At 42.0% G+C, this 13829-nt stretch overlaps 1 protein-coding gene across 2 annotated transcripts in view; it reads right to left on the reverse strand.

Moving 5' to 3' along the window:
- RASAL2 (RAS protein activator like 2) overlaps window positions 1-13829 on the reverse strand; it is a 163058-nt gene that overhangs the window by 67540 nt on the left and 81689 nt on the right. For both annotated transcript variants that reach the window (XM_053950712.1, XM_053950711.1), the window contains exon 3: window positions 7571-7694. In XM_053950712.1, the coding sequence (XP_053806687.1) occupies window positions 7571-7694 (124 nt within the window). The remainder of the gene's footprint in view (window positions 1-7570; window positions 7695-13829) is intronic.

Here is a 13829-nt window from a genome sequence, read left to right on the forward strand (position 1 = left end):
TGCAGATAAAAATCACAGTTCTAATTCTTTCCTCCCCTTGTGCCTTTAAAGAGGGATCACTGACAAAGAGTGGCAGGTTAATAAAACCCTCACTACACGCTTGGGCCATGGCTCCACTCCTACTGTGAGAGCACTGGCTCCATCAAAGCCAACACAGAGAGCAGCTCTGTATTATACCCAAGCTCCTCTAACTCCAGGCTGCTGCTGGGGGTAATTTGGAACATCTCCCAGGTCAGATTCAAAGCCAGCCCATCACCACAACAAGGATGTTAGCATGACTGCGCTGCATGAAGCTGAATCGATTGCCCTGGCAAGGAACAGAAGCAGCACCAAGGAGGGTGAGAGAGCAGGGAGACAGGAATGTGCATATCCCTGCACAGCAGAGACAGCTTTGTGCACTGAATTTCAAACCAGATGCACCTAATCCAATCTCATAAATACCTGCATTTTTGAGAATCAATTTATACTAAAGCAATAAACTGATCAACAGCTAATTCTGTAAATACCCAACTCTGAACCAGATCAGTACGTTTAAGTTTAGCTCAACAGTCCAAACTAACTCTAGACAAGACAAGGAAGTGCAGGCAGTAGGAAGGAAGGCTAATTTTCCATTAAGTGTGAAGCCAGTTGTTACTGATGGGAAAAAAGGTAAGTAGACATGGTTGGGTGAAATGTAATTACTTTTTGCCACAAGATAAACAACTAGAAAAGATAAGCTACAAAATTGAACAATCCACAATGAGTTAATGTATGATTTAAGGTAGATTTCTCTAAAGAATTTCATAAACATTTTTTTATTGATCTTCTTGAGAAAACAAAGAAAAATCACAGGGTCCTTCATAACAAACCAAGATTTAGTTAGAACATGGCAACAAATCTGCCCCAGATGGCCCAAGAGCCACCAGTTCTGAGAAATTACTACCTTAAACAACATGCTCTCCTTACAGAGTGTTCTTTATGCTCTTAACATAAAATTAAAAAATCTCTAAAGTGATTTTTTTTTGTGTGCTCTGGAAGCAGTGGGTAGGGATGTAATACACACTTCCAAGGGAAAAAAAAACAAGCTCTAATGGATTATGCGTGAATATTAGAAAGCTCAGATTATGTGTTTTTACCCTTTATCTCTGTCCTAAAAATGTTTAAGATCTAAACAGATAAAATTTACTTCATGATGAAACTCAGCTTTCAGCACAGATGATCTATGTGCAGGGGAATAAAGTTTCAGCAGCATTCAGAAGAAACCAAAATCCTTTGGCTTTGCTTGCGTTATAGAAGAAGAAAGATAGCAGCTTGGCAATTTTCTGTATACAAATAAGTCCAATTGCCCAGGGGAATGTCACTGAGATCCAGGCATCCTGTTTGTTACATCCAGCCTCCCTGGAGTCAGCTTTAATTTCAAGCGGAATTGTCTAAACCCTTCATCCTTCCAAGGCAGGCAAATTGTACTGTACATTGTCCAAATTTCACATCACTTCAGGGCTTTTCCCAACGTTTCCTAACCTCTTTTGTGGATGCAAAAGATAGCAGGGCACTTTTCACACAGTAGATGTTTCCCTCTGTAGCCTGTAAGGATGTCCTGGATTTCACAGGAGGTTTTTTAAAAGGCAACTCATGGTTTGTATGCATTTGCATTTTGGGGTAGACCATGATGGGTAAACAATACCATCTAAAGACATAAAAGTTTTAGAATTTCAATTGATCTTGGCATGGTTACACTCCCTACGCCTCATACCCAAGTCACAGCACAAAGAGATCGTGACCCAAGGCACCAGACAGTGAAGCAGGCAAAAGTCGTGGTTGTCAGCAAAGCCTTGATTGTGTAATTACAAGAGTCAAAGGCTTCAGATCCCAGCTTGCTAAAGGCTCCCACACATGGGTTCTGGCAACTCTGGCAGGTCTGGGCTGAAGGGAAGCAGAGAACAGAGCCATGGGGCTCAAAATGCATGGGACCACCTGCAGCCTGTGGAAACACCACATGCTGTCACATCCCACAGGGTGCAGAACCCTGCTCCCTGTCCCAACCTCAGTCCAGCATCACCTTGCAGCTGCTGGAGGCACTGCAATTGAGGTTTGTGATACAAAGCACAGGTCAAAAAGAAAAAGAAAAATCCCCAACCACTCACTGTGGCTTGCTAAATTACGTGATAAAGGGAACTGGCAGCAAGGCATCTGATTCTCCTGGGTCTGCAGAAAGGAGGATGGGAATCTCTCGCAGGTACACACACACAAACAGGCTCGTGCAAGCCCAGGTTGGGCAAACCCAGAGAGCTGCAAACATGTCAAGTCAGTACATCTGAATCCATCTTCCTGCCAGAGGTACTGTCAAACACACCCCTCAAATCCATCTTCCTGCCAGAGGTACTGTCAAACATACCCCTCAATCTGAGGGCTAAACCCAAGCCCTGTTTTGTATCCCTGCCATGCATAACAGTTGACAGTAGATGGGTATTTTGCACATGGCAGCAGGGTGAAAAAACACATCATAAATCCCTACAGAGGAGATACAGGGAGCTGTGAAGTGCATTCTTTCATCCCTACTTTCTAACAGATATTCTTTGTAGGCCAAGCTGAGTGGTGGAAGGTGAAGGACAGCCCTCTTGTTGGCACACAGTTTTCTTAGAAGTTACAGGACTTCCATTATATCAACTTCCTGCATATCTCCTAAATAAATCTTTGCTGAACATAAAAATCTTTACTGAGTGTAAAAACTGGTGCATTGCAGATTCTTCCAGTGAGCAGGTCACAAACAATCCTTTTTGTTCCAAGCCAAATTGTCTCCCTCTACCCACCTCTAAAACTAGTAACCCTTTCCAGGTATTTATCTTAGCTGTTACTGTACAAGGATCTTAATTATATGGTGAGCACAGAGTAAATCTATTTTTTCTTTCATCACAAATACTCATTCCAGCTGGAATATACAGAAAGCAAAGCTCAGCTTTGATAGTTTTAGTTGTAAACAACTTTGTCTTAGAAAAAGAAGTTATTAAAATCACCCCAGGAATCTTTTTAGCTCTTGTGTGCTGTCTCCTGCCAGGTTTTTACTTGAAGGAAGAGCATGGGCTGGGTACTGGAGCAATCCTCCCCAGGCAGGAGGGCTCACCAGAGACTTGCAGGAATGTTCTAAGAGGTACACAGCATACAGCAATGAAACCAGATGCTGCTTAACTCATCTTCTGTTGCTCACTCCAATTCCAAACCCTCTGGATTTTTAGAAGAGTACAGAGGCAGGGTTTCTGCCCAGCTAACTGCTCACCTGGTAGCAATGCAATTTGGGCCTGCCATCAAAACAGATCAGAGCTTCATTCTCAATGCTAGTGATTCAGGGTGAAGACAAAACTAAAATTTGCAAGGGGCAGCTTCACCTCTGACCTCCTTTCAGTAACCTTTTATCAAGAGATGCATATTCAGACTGAGAAAAAGCAGCATTAACTTGTTTCAGCAAGTGAAACAGTCTTTTTTTTCTTCTTGGATGATTTCACCTCCAAATATAAAAAGAAGATTTATTTGCATCACTAATAGCCTTTCTAAGCATCAGAGAATCTCAAAAACGCTCTCTGATGATGCTCTTTCCTAATACTTGAAAATTTAAAAAAAACAACAGCAACAAAGACCAGACCCCCCAACCTTTCCTCACTTTCAGTTCCTCCTGATATTTTCACATATGCAGGCAAAAAAATCTCTTATTAGTGCCACAAAGCTGCCAGAATCCAAACTTTTGCTGTGTAGCCTCCTTAACAACTCTCATTTAGAGTGAGCAGGTGGCAAGAAGGAAGCAGAGCAAGAGAAAAGACAATTATTTTGGGAAAGGAAGTGGTAACTGCTACTAGCCTGTGAAACAGCATGAATGGTGGAAATCTGAATCATGCTTTTACTGGATGAATGGGCTAATTCCAACACACTACTATAAACAACGATCCTTTAAAAGGATGTAATCTCCCTAACAGGAAAAAATACACCTGTTAGAAAAAGAGCAGGATCTGAAGCAGAAATGGAGGCAAAACAGAGATGGGCCAGCCTGAGTTCCTCTTCCTGTGACATTTAGGTGCTGGTCTCCAGGGCCTGCATCTCACTTTGTAACAGAATTACCCCATTGCAAATAACACTTGAAAGAAGTTTAGAAGCTGTCAAGCTGGAGTTAGGAAGAAATTACAGCTACATTTTTAGCTTTCTTGAATGGAGGCTCCTCTGAGTAAGTGCTGCCAAGATGAAATCCTAGCAAGTAAATGGCATATTTAGAGTGTGCCTGTTCTCTCACAGAGGTATTACTATAATGATAGGGATTATGCACCAAGGAAATTTTATGGCATATATTTAACAGATGGCTTACTGACACAACTTAGTGTACAGTGGATCTTTCAGACAGAAATTAAGAATCTCAGCATCAGCAACAACCTCTCCACTGCCTGCAAGCAGAGGGCAAGCTTCTAAGCTATCAGATGCTGAGTGCCTGTGAAGTTACAGTTTTTAAATGATCTTATTAGTTTTCAGTGTTTAAACAAGTCACTTTCTATCTTGTGCTTTTTTTTCCTGTGTCTGTCCCTCCAGCCCTCGTTTGAGGGTGACCACAGTGGTTTCTGCCTGTGCAGAAGGGATGGCTCAGCTGCTCTTCTGGCAGCTGCTGAACCATCACAAATTACAGCTTGCTGTACTGAAGTATGTGGAAATTGGTGTCTATCTTAGTACATGGGACTGCAACCACAGTGGTGCAGCAGCTGCCTCCCAAACAGCTGATCCAACCCTGCAGCAAGGGGGAAAAATGAAAGAGGGTGAGAATGACTTGGGTGAAGCACACTTGACTGAATGCTGAACTTTGGGGAGCTACACATCTCTGGCTTCCATTTCTCAGATGTAACGTGGGTAGTTTTTCTCCCACACACTTCCCAGGAATGGTGCTACATGGATGTGTGCATAATTCTGTAAAGAATGCCACAGAAATCTGCAGAATGGGTGCTACAGCTGATTATGCAAAGCCCTTAAAGAACACAGACTGTTCCATTTGCTCCATTAACAATAAGATTCTCATGCAAGCTATAACTTTATTGCTACAAATGAAAAAGAGCCCCATCACCTTACACCTCCTTTTTCATTTTTTAATAAATAAATCTATTAATTAGTAAATCACAAGAGAGGTATGCCAACCTTACTTAGGGAAAAGAGCAAACACTTGCTATGCCTTCACCTCTGTGCTAGAGCCATTCCTAAGGAGCTCTTCTGCAAAGAATAATTTCAGATATCACTGTCAGATGGGAGGCCTGCAGTTGCCATGTTATCCACATGCTTCCCTGGGACAAGCTTGATATTCTTATCAGCTCTGCATAGCAATTTCTCTACCAGATACTGTAGCTGCCTCTGCTGTGCCTTTCAGCTTTTGGTGTGCACTCCAGAGCTATTTTAGTGCAGTTGTTATCTGTACTGCTTGTGATACGTCCTGGCTGCCACCATCTGCTTCTTTCTCTGTATAAAGATGGGCAATGGTTCCCTTCACTAATGTGTCCTCTGGCTCAGCATCTTGACATAAAGCTATTCCCACTGCTTGCTATCAAACCACTTTTTTCATTAGCAGGATTTCTGTAATCATGACAAGAGACATTTTTAACCAGGATGTAAGAACAAGGGAACTGCCTAGGGCACAGCAATCTGAGATTATGTATGACCTTCCCCCCCCACTCTCATCCATACTCACAGAAAGGGCACTGCTCAATTTTTCCCTTCCCATTGCATGCTCAGTTCCTTTGCCTACACACTCTGTGACATCTGTATTCACTACAGTTGTAGCTCTCACATGGAGAAGACCAGGTAGCTATCTTGTACTTTTAATATATTCTTGTCAGGTGTATATCAAATAACACACTACAAGATGCCACTTGCATCTAAAACTGAAGCAAAATACACAGCAAGGCAGATACCAAATAGCAGAGTCATCCATTCTCTATGGTCCTCAAGAAAAATCAAGAATGTTACAAGGTTCCATTTAAAAATATAACACTGGGATTTCCAGCTGTTGAGATGCTCATAGAAGACTAGAAAATCTACTCATTTTTGCACATGGTATAGAAGAAGAAGGTATTTAAATCTTAGATTTTTAAAGGTCTTTCTAGCTTGTGAAGCTGTAAGTAATATTCACTGCCTAGTGCAGACTGGCTGCAATATAATTCTTTATTCACCTCACTAGCCATATACCTGGAGTAAGTATTTTGCCTACAACACAATGTAAACATGATTAGTATCAGGTTTAGTTCCAAACAAGAATGAACATTTATTCATATGGCAAAACAAAATGATCATTTAGAGGTGCATTTGGAATGCCACAAAAAAATCCAGTCAGGGCTCTTTTCATGTCGCTCATCTCAAAGTATTTTGCAGTTTTCCCTCCTAAATCCCCAACTTTGCCCTGTTTATTTTCAGACTTCAAATCTGTAATCTAAGATATAAAAAAAGAACCATATCTGCCTTCCTCAAATAAGGAAGAGTTAAACAGTCCTATTGACAAGTACAAATAAATAAGCTATACAGTTCAATGTGTTAATTACCTATCTACAAGGGTGGGAGTTTCCTTACTTGTGTGCAATATACTTGCAAAATAAAATACTTAGTAAAAAAAAAAAAAAAAAAAACAACTAGCTGAGTCTGTGAAACTAAAAATACCTTATCTGCTCTTTACCTTGTACACCAGCTATCAAGGCTGCTTTACTATTTACAGATGCATGTTTATTCCTCATAGCTCACTCTCCCAGGAGTGACATTTTTCACAGCTGAACCAGGGAAGAACTGCTCCTAAGTCTCACCAGCCTATGTGAAGGAAAGCTTCTTGCATAGGCTGGGAAGAGAAAGAAGAGCTCATTTGTGTGTGGTTGCTGCCTCTTCCTTTTTTTTTTTCCGGAAGAGCTGGAATGTTGCTCTTTATGCAGCCACAGGTGGGGTGGAAAAGAGGGGGGAACTGGGCCAAACCTGGACTTGGGGAACCATTGCAACAGAGCCTTTGTCTATCCTTTTTAATACCTATCTTTTCTTTTGCTTTGCCTAAATTTCAACATGGATAATTATAGCCAACAGCGGGCAGATGGCTGCTTCTTTTAGGAATGGCACCCTGAACAGGCATGAGGTCAGCTAGAGAAAAACCTGTTATCCGGTGCTTGTTGTGAAAATATGAAGCCAAGGAAATTCCAGAGGTGAGGTAAAACATAACCAGCTAACAGTTCAAAACCAGCAGGAACCACCTAGAGCCATCCACAAGAGCTGCATTCCTGCTGACCCGCATCCAGCAGCTCTCACCTTTTAATCCCAGGGCTACCTAGTGAGTTTAAAAACACAGCCACAAAGCTCCCTGTGGGCCATGCTCCTCCAGCATCCCATAACCATCTCCCTGATATTTGGATAAATCCTGACGTTTGGCAGTCACTTTGTTGGAGGCATTTACACACAACGCCTGGGCTGCGCGACCTCCACATCCTGTGGTGGTACCCACCTAGCCAGGCTGCTCTGGCAGGGTGCTGCCCTTGGAGAGCACGCAGCTCAACGGATTGATTTATTGATTGATTTATTTATTTCTCGTGGCCAAGGTCTCTCTTACCTAGTTGGGCGGCCCCCTCTGCCGGGTACTCGGGGAACTGGCCCTCGGAGGGGACGCTGACCGTGCGGCGCAGGCAGCGCCCGCGGGAGGCATCCTGCGGCTCCGGGATCCCTTCTGTAGGCACCTGCAGAAAAACCATGCCAACAGCTGTTAACTCGGCACCAGGCCACCTTGATAGGGGACTTCATTATCTGCTAACAGCTCTCGGCATAATTTGGCATTCGTGGCCTTAACACAAAATTCCGGAGGATTCCCGGGAAAGCGCGGGCATGCTCAGCCCAGCGATGGCCACGGGAAGGTGCCAGCAGCCCAGGGTACTTTTGATGAGGACTTTGGTTCCAACAGTACAAGTGCAGTACGTGTAGCATGGCCAATTTCTTTTCATATGGCCACATAACACAGGGCTGGCACCTAAAGAAATAGAAGCCCCTGCCTATTTCCTGTGCTGCTTATCCTTTCGTATCTTCCATCAGCTCTGAAAAATGAGTATTAATAGCAAACAAAAAGCTATCATTCATTTGCACTGAAGGTTGTAAAAGATCTCAGAGACACTGCATTTTTTAGAAACAGGCTGCACACTACAATGGCTCTCAAAACTAGTTCAGGGATTTCCTGATTTCTAAGCACTTAACATTCTATTAAGGTCATTTTTTAATGCTTTACTATCATGGACTATTTGTCTCCTTCAAACAGTGCCCATTTTTCAAAACAAGTTTCCCAAACTCCTGGTTCTTATTCTGATCAGACTGTTGTCTTCTCTGGTGATTTTTACAGCTGTATAAGCTCTTCTGCAAAAGCACGTCAGTAAATCAAACAAAGACTAATTTTGTTAGTTTATGCCACATATGTTCAACCAAATTCACATATTAAACTTTCAGTTCTCATCTGGAGGCTCCATTTAGTCTTATTCCCTTCTAAACACTCTCCTGATCCTCTGGCTCTCCCGATTTCCTTCAGAGAACTTTTTGGTGGGATGCTCCGAGCCAGATTTCCCTATCAGCTATTACCAGTCATACCACACACCTGCTTCAGCAGCCCTGAAACCCCTGCCACACTCCTGTCACAGTGAACTAGACCTATACAGCTACTGCAGCATTGATTTCCCCACTAAAGTAACTCACAAAGTTATCCTTAAGTCTGACTTAAAAATGCTTTGTTATTTACAGTAAAACTTCTCCAAAACCATAGTCTTGACCTATATTGACAAAAAGAACTAACACCAAGACTGCAGGAGCAGTTTTTATTGCTTAGCATGAGACCAGCCTGCTCTAAAAAAAAATACTGCTTTGTGAACAAATAAAACCAGCTTGGTCAGCAGCTCTGCAAATCTTGGGACTGGGCACATTTTAAACAGTTCTATAAAGTGCTCTGTGGTCAGACAATGGATTCATGGATGGGGAGGCACCAAAACACAAGGAAGTGCACAAATAAATACCACGGCAGATATCTGCAACCTTCCCAACACTCCTGTAACCCCCACCACTCCAGCAGGCAGTTCAGCAAAAGATTGAAGGGAATGACACAGCCTTGCAGAGTCAGGACTCTAATGGTGATTCAGTCTTTCAGCTATTTTTTTCCCCCTATCCAGCTTTATCCTCTTCTTTCCCTGTTGAGACTTCACCAACCTGTGAATTCTTTGACCCTGAGCTGAAATGCTGAAGCTGCTGGTTCAGGACTGGGATCTGAGTAGTGTTAACTCTGAGTAGTGTTAACAAAAAGGTACATAGGGACAGTCCAGATGCTGATCATTTCAGCAATCTTAACAATTTTCATCACAGGTCACGTTTCCATGACAAATTTCACAATTTAATGAGGATGGGTTCAGAGCGTAGACTCTAAATCCTTGAGCAGCATCCCAGTTCACCTGCCACTGAATATACTTTTTAAGTATAAAAAGTCTGTATTGGGGATTTCTAGCAGTTTGATGAGGATGGGATTTCAGAAGAAATAGGAGTAAGAGTTTTCCAAGCATTTAATGCCTTTTAAAGGCAAGCTAAGATAGGCTCTTTTTAAAAAAGCAGATTAAAAAAATGTCTTCATTGCAGGTAAGATTTTTCAAGATTGGAAAGAGTGCATCAAGACAAACTTGAGAATTTGTAGACTTCTGATCTAACAGTTAGGAAGTTTGGAATCATGTCAAAATCATGTCAAGTTAAATAATTAATTTTAATTTTTACCTTCCTTCAGAAAGTTAGAAGCTAGCTAAAATTTTGACATGGGAATCCACTTTAAAAATGTTGACAGCAAACATTCCTCTGGGATTTTGGAAATTAAATAATTAAATTTGCTTGGGAATGAAGGCAAATATTACCTTATGGCTGGGTTCAGCTTTGACAAACTCTTATTTACAGGTGAAACATGTTTGCTGTAAGACCTCCAACCATGACAACTCCTTTGAGGAGGGCGGTGAGATCTGGGAAGAGCTTCCCCTAGGGCCCCATGCAGCAATGTTTGCTCCCTTGGGATCACCACTGTCATACCATACTGGTGTCAGTCACAGGAGATGGAAGACTAGGAAAATACATCCCAGGTGTGCTGTGGCTGCTGCTGGCCTCTGTCACCAGCACCAGTGAGCAGTAGATCTTGTCACAGTGCATGTAGGTCTTTGCTATCCTTTGCCCTTGATTAAAAAGCACTTCTAAATCCAGGAAGAAAGATGAGGTTTGGGTGCAGGGAGGGGAAAAAAGAAGAGTCTAACACAGTGAAAAATGTTGTTCATCTTCATTTCCAAGTGAACACAAGACTAAAACATTCTGCAGGACTGCAGCCAAGTTGCTGACAAAGCCCAACTAAAAAGCAGCCCAAAGCCAGGTGCAGCCATTTGTCACTTCCCTCCAAGTGGAAGTGCTGTGCACAGTGTTGTGTGTCTGGAACCAGTCTTCATGAACACTCATTCCATTTCCCTGTTTTAAATGGCTCTGATTTTACAGACATGTCTACTGTGCCCTCACAGCTCTTCCTACCTGATGGAACAGGTTTCCCAGAGCAGATGAAAACATCTACACCTTCCAGATAGGAGAAACTCTTCCTTGTAGAAGAAATAACTGATTTCTATAGGCATCAATCTAGGCCTGTTTTCCTTGTCTTGGAAAATGCTGTTAAATATTATCACACTGTGTAATAATTGCACACCCCTGTCACTCAGGACTCCTTATTTGCTAAGTCATCTCCCACGTTCCTACAGGGATTAATTTTCTTTCTACTTACTTTTTAGGCATTGAACTCTTCCTTTCATTAATAATTTTCATTCTTCAGTCTCACCTATTCTCATTTTGTAAAGTTGACAAAGTGTCAAGTAATTAATGTTTTTCTACACTACACAAGGTGATACTGACAGACTATTTTTGTCTAAGTAATTACAGATATTTTTGGATCAAGTTGCACTTCAAAAGGCCTCTGATTTTCAACCTACTCTTGCACAGCACAATATTTCTCTTGCATATACTTCATTCAAACTGCTTTGACAATAAATCCATAGTGGTGGGACACTATGAGAAATGAGTTTTCTCTACTACGCTGTTTATTTCTGTACTGTTCCCTTGGTCTTAAAAATCTGCAATTCATAATGCTGTATTTTAGCAGCATTAACTGAAAAAAACCCCAAATTTAGCATTAGAATTGAAACAGTGGAGAATTCTTCTATGTACCTGTTTACATTTTGTATATATTTTTCATTTTCCAACTTGGACACACGTACTTGCGGAAGGATTTTACAAAGCAGTATAAACACACATTTCTGTTCCCTTCCAGACTCACACAGGCCAAGCTTCTCAGATTTTATTCCACGAAGCAATGAAGCAGATGGACAGAGAATAAAATGAGAGGTTTCAGACTTACACCTTTCAAGTTATGTCAGCCTTGCAATTAAACAAGTGCTCCTGATGCCTTAAGTTTGAGCTTTCATATTTTCCAGATTCTGTTCTGCATTAATAGGTAACTCTGAACTTCATATAAAGTGTTAGCAAGTTCTCTTCACAGTTTAATCAGACAAAACAATCCTTTTCCAGCCCCAGAACCAAGGACACCATTGCAGCTTTAGGCCCAAAAATTGCAAACAACAGTGAATTGAGGAGAGCAAACTGGGAGGATGGGACTGCATAACCTGAAGCTGGAATTGGACAATATGGAAATGGACCAAAACTTATGAAAGTGTGAAAACTCATGACCTGGGGTCCATCTTGGGTGTAGCCTCAGACAGGTTCTTGTACTGCCCAAGGTGTAACCCGTGAAGGCCTTTTAATAAATCCCCACTTTATTCCATAACAGTGCCTAGTCTCTGTTCCAGGGAGCCTCTCAAGTCATCCATCACCCCCTCTGGGCTGCAAGGGCACTCTGCTGCTACCATCTCTGCCTTCTTCCCCCACACCCTCTCACTCACTGGTGGATATCCCTCTGTCCTGAACATTGTTTCCTCCTCAGCACCCCAAAGGAATTCTTCCCTACTCACTCTATCAGTAATGACCATGTTCAGAGCAGGAATCTCCCCTGCTCCTCTTGCCTATTGTCTGATTTGAGTCAACAAAACTCCAGCATCACCTTTCCAATAATTTTACTCTGAACATAATCTTCATTTTTTTCTTAAAGTAACCTCCCTCTTCTTTGTTCACCTGGTCTTTGCTTAGGCTCCCTGCACCAGTGGTCCCACACAGGATCTTTTTATGATTCCCCTTATACAGACTTTTCCATCATCATGCTCTTAACAAGCGTCTCACCCCACTGCTGCCTTAGGCCCCTGTGCACTCCTCTTTCTAGATCACATTTCATGGAGCCTCTTTCAACTCTGAATGACTTGCCAAGAAAAATTTAACTGTGTTGCCTCCCCTCCCTTTTCTCAGGAAGGCTGCAAAGGGATTCTCCTAGCTCAGAAAAAATTAGAAGAAAGTGTAAATCCAGAGTATCATCCCTGTGTCTCTCTCCAGACTGGCAGCTCTACATGTTGTGTGTTTCTGTAAGGGACTGTGTGTCCAGACTCAGAAGCCAGACTAAACCAACCTCTTATTTTCCTACTGAACACTCATGGCTCTGTAAGGAGTTCCCTTTTTCCTTTAATTTCACAGTAGTCACAAATTACTTGAAAATCAGAATGGCAAATCTGACTCGAGCTACAGGCTTCTGAAACAAATCCCATTATCAGCATGTGGAGTCACACCTGCACCAAAGGCATGTCTGCTTGGCCCATCTGCGAGCAGCATTTCCCAAAACAAGCTATTTCCCATTGTGGTAGAGCAGGAAGATTCCTTTGAAAGCACACTGTAAGAATGTACATTACTGCTTGCTTTCTTGAGGTTATTGCTACACTTAAACCTCAGGCCCTCTATAGCCTATAATGAATTTCCTCAGCTTCTGACAAAAACCAGAGTGTATTTAAACATAGAAAATAACGATGTGATACATTGGACTTCGCACATTTACTCCTCAGGATCTAGTCAAAAGCCTCATCGTACTCCTGAAAGAAAAATGCTTTCAGCTGTCTGTGGCAGGGGAAATAAGAACCCCTAAGTGCATGATTACCACCTTCAAGTAACTATTTGTGATACGAGCCAGTGTTGTTTCAATTACATTTCCTAATGAGAAGCATCCTTTTGGCCCAGCTATGCTGGTACAGCACTGTTTTAGAAATGATTCTCACATCTCCTTAAGTTTCTTCAGTGTATACTTCAATTCCTCAGGTGTCAGTCCTGTCAGACTAGAAAAGGAATTACATAGTAAACAAATACCATTAAATGGGCCTTCCATTTTGCCTGCGTTTGATCACCTCTCTCACACATCAGCATTAAAGCTGTTCCCTTCTAATAACTCAAGTCCTTCTCTAAACCATTTACTCCCACTCTCCCTATGCAAGGCAATATTTAATTGCAAATAAACCTGAGGATAGCTGACTAATATTTTGTTCCACATCAGAAACAGGTCTCACTCTCAGGCTGTAACAGCCATATACAGAAGCTTCAAAAGAATCAAGAAAAACCACAAAAATTGGGGTCGTTGCCAAATATAGGAAACTATGGTATTAGACTAAAACTCATGGATAAAAAGCCTTCACTTTTCCCTACCTTTATGTCTGCACTGACATAAAGAGGCAGGTTTACATACCTGTGGTGGCTCTAAGAACCTTTAAAAGAAGAAGTAACATAGGAAGACACATAGTGGCAGACAAACACAGGCTGCAGAACTCCAGGAGGGAGTTTGCACTTTGGCTGCTGTCACCTCTTCTGTGCCACCAGCATCTGGGCCAGCTGGATTATAACTGTGTGCACCACCC

The sequence above is a fragment of the Vidua chalybeata genome, chromosome 9 (assembly GCF_026979565.1).
Source record: "Vidua chalybeata isolate OUT-0048 chromosome 9, bVidCha1 merged haplotype, whole genome shotgun sequence".
Lineage (NCBI taxonomy): Eukaryota > Metazoa > Chordata > Aves > Passeriformes > Viduidae > Vidua > Vidua chalybeata.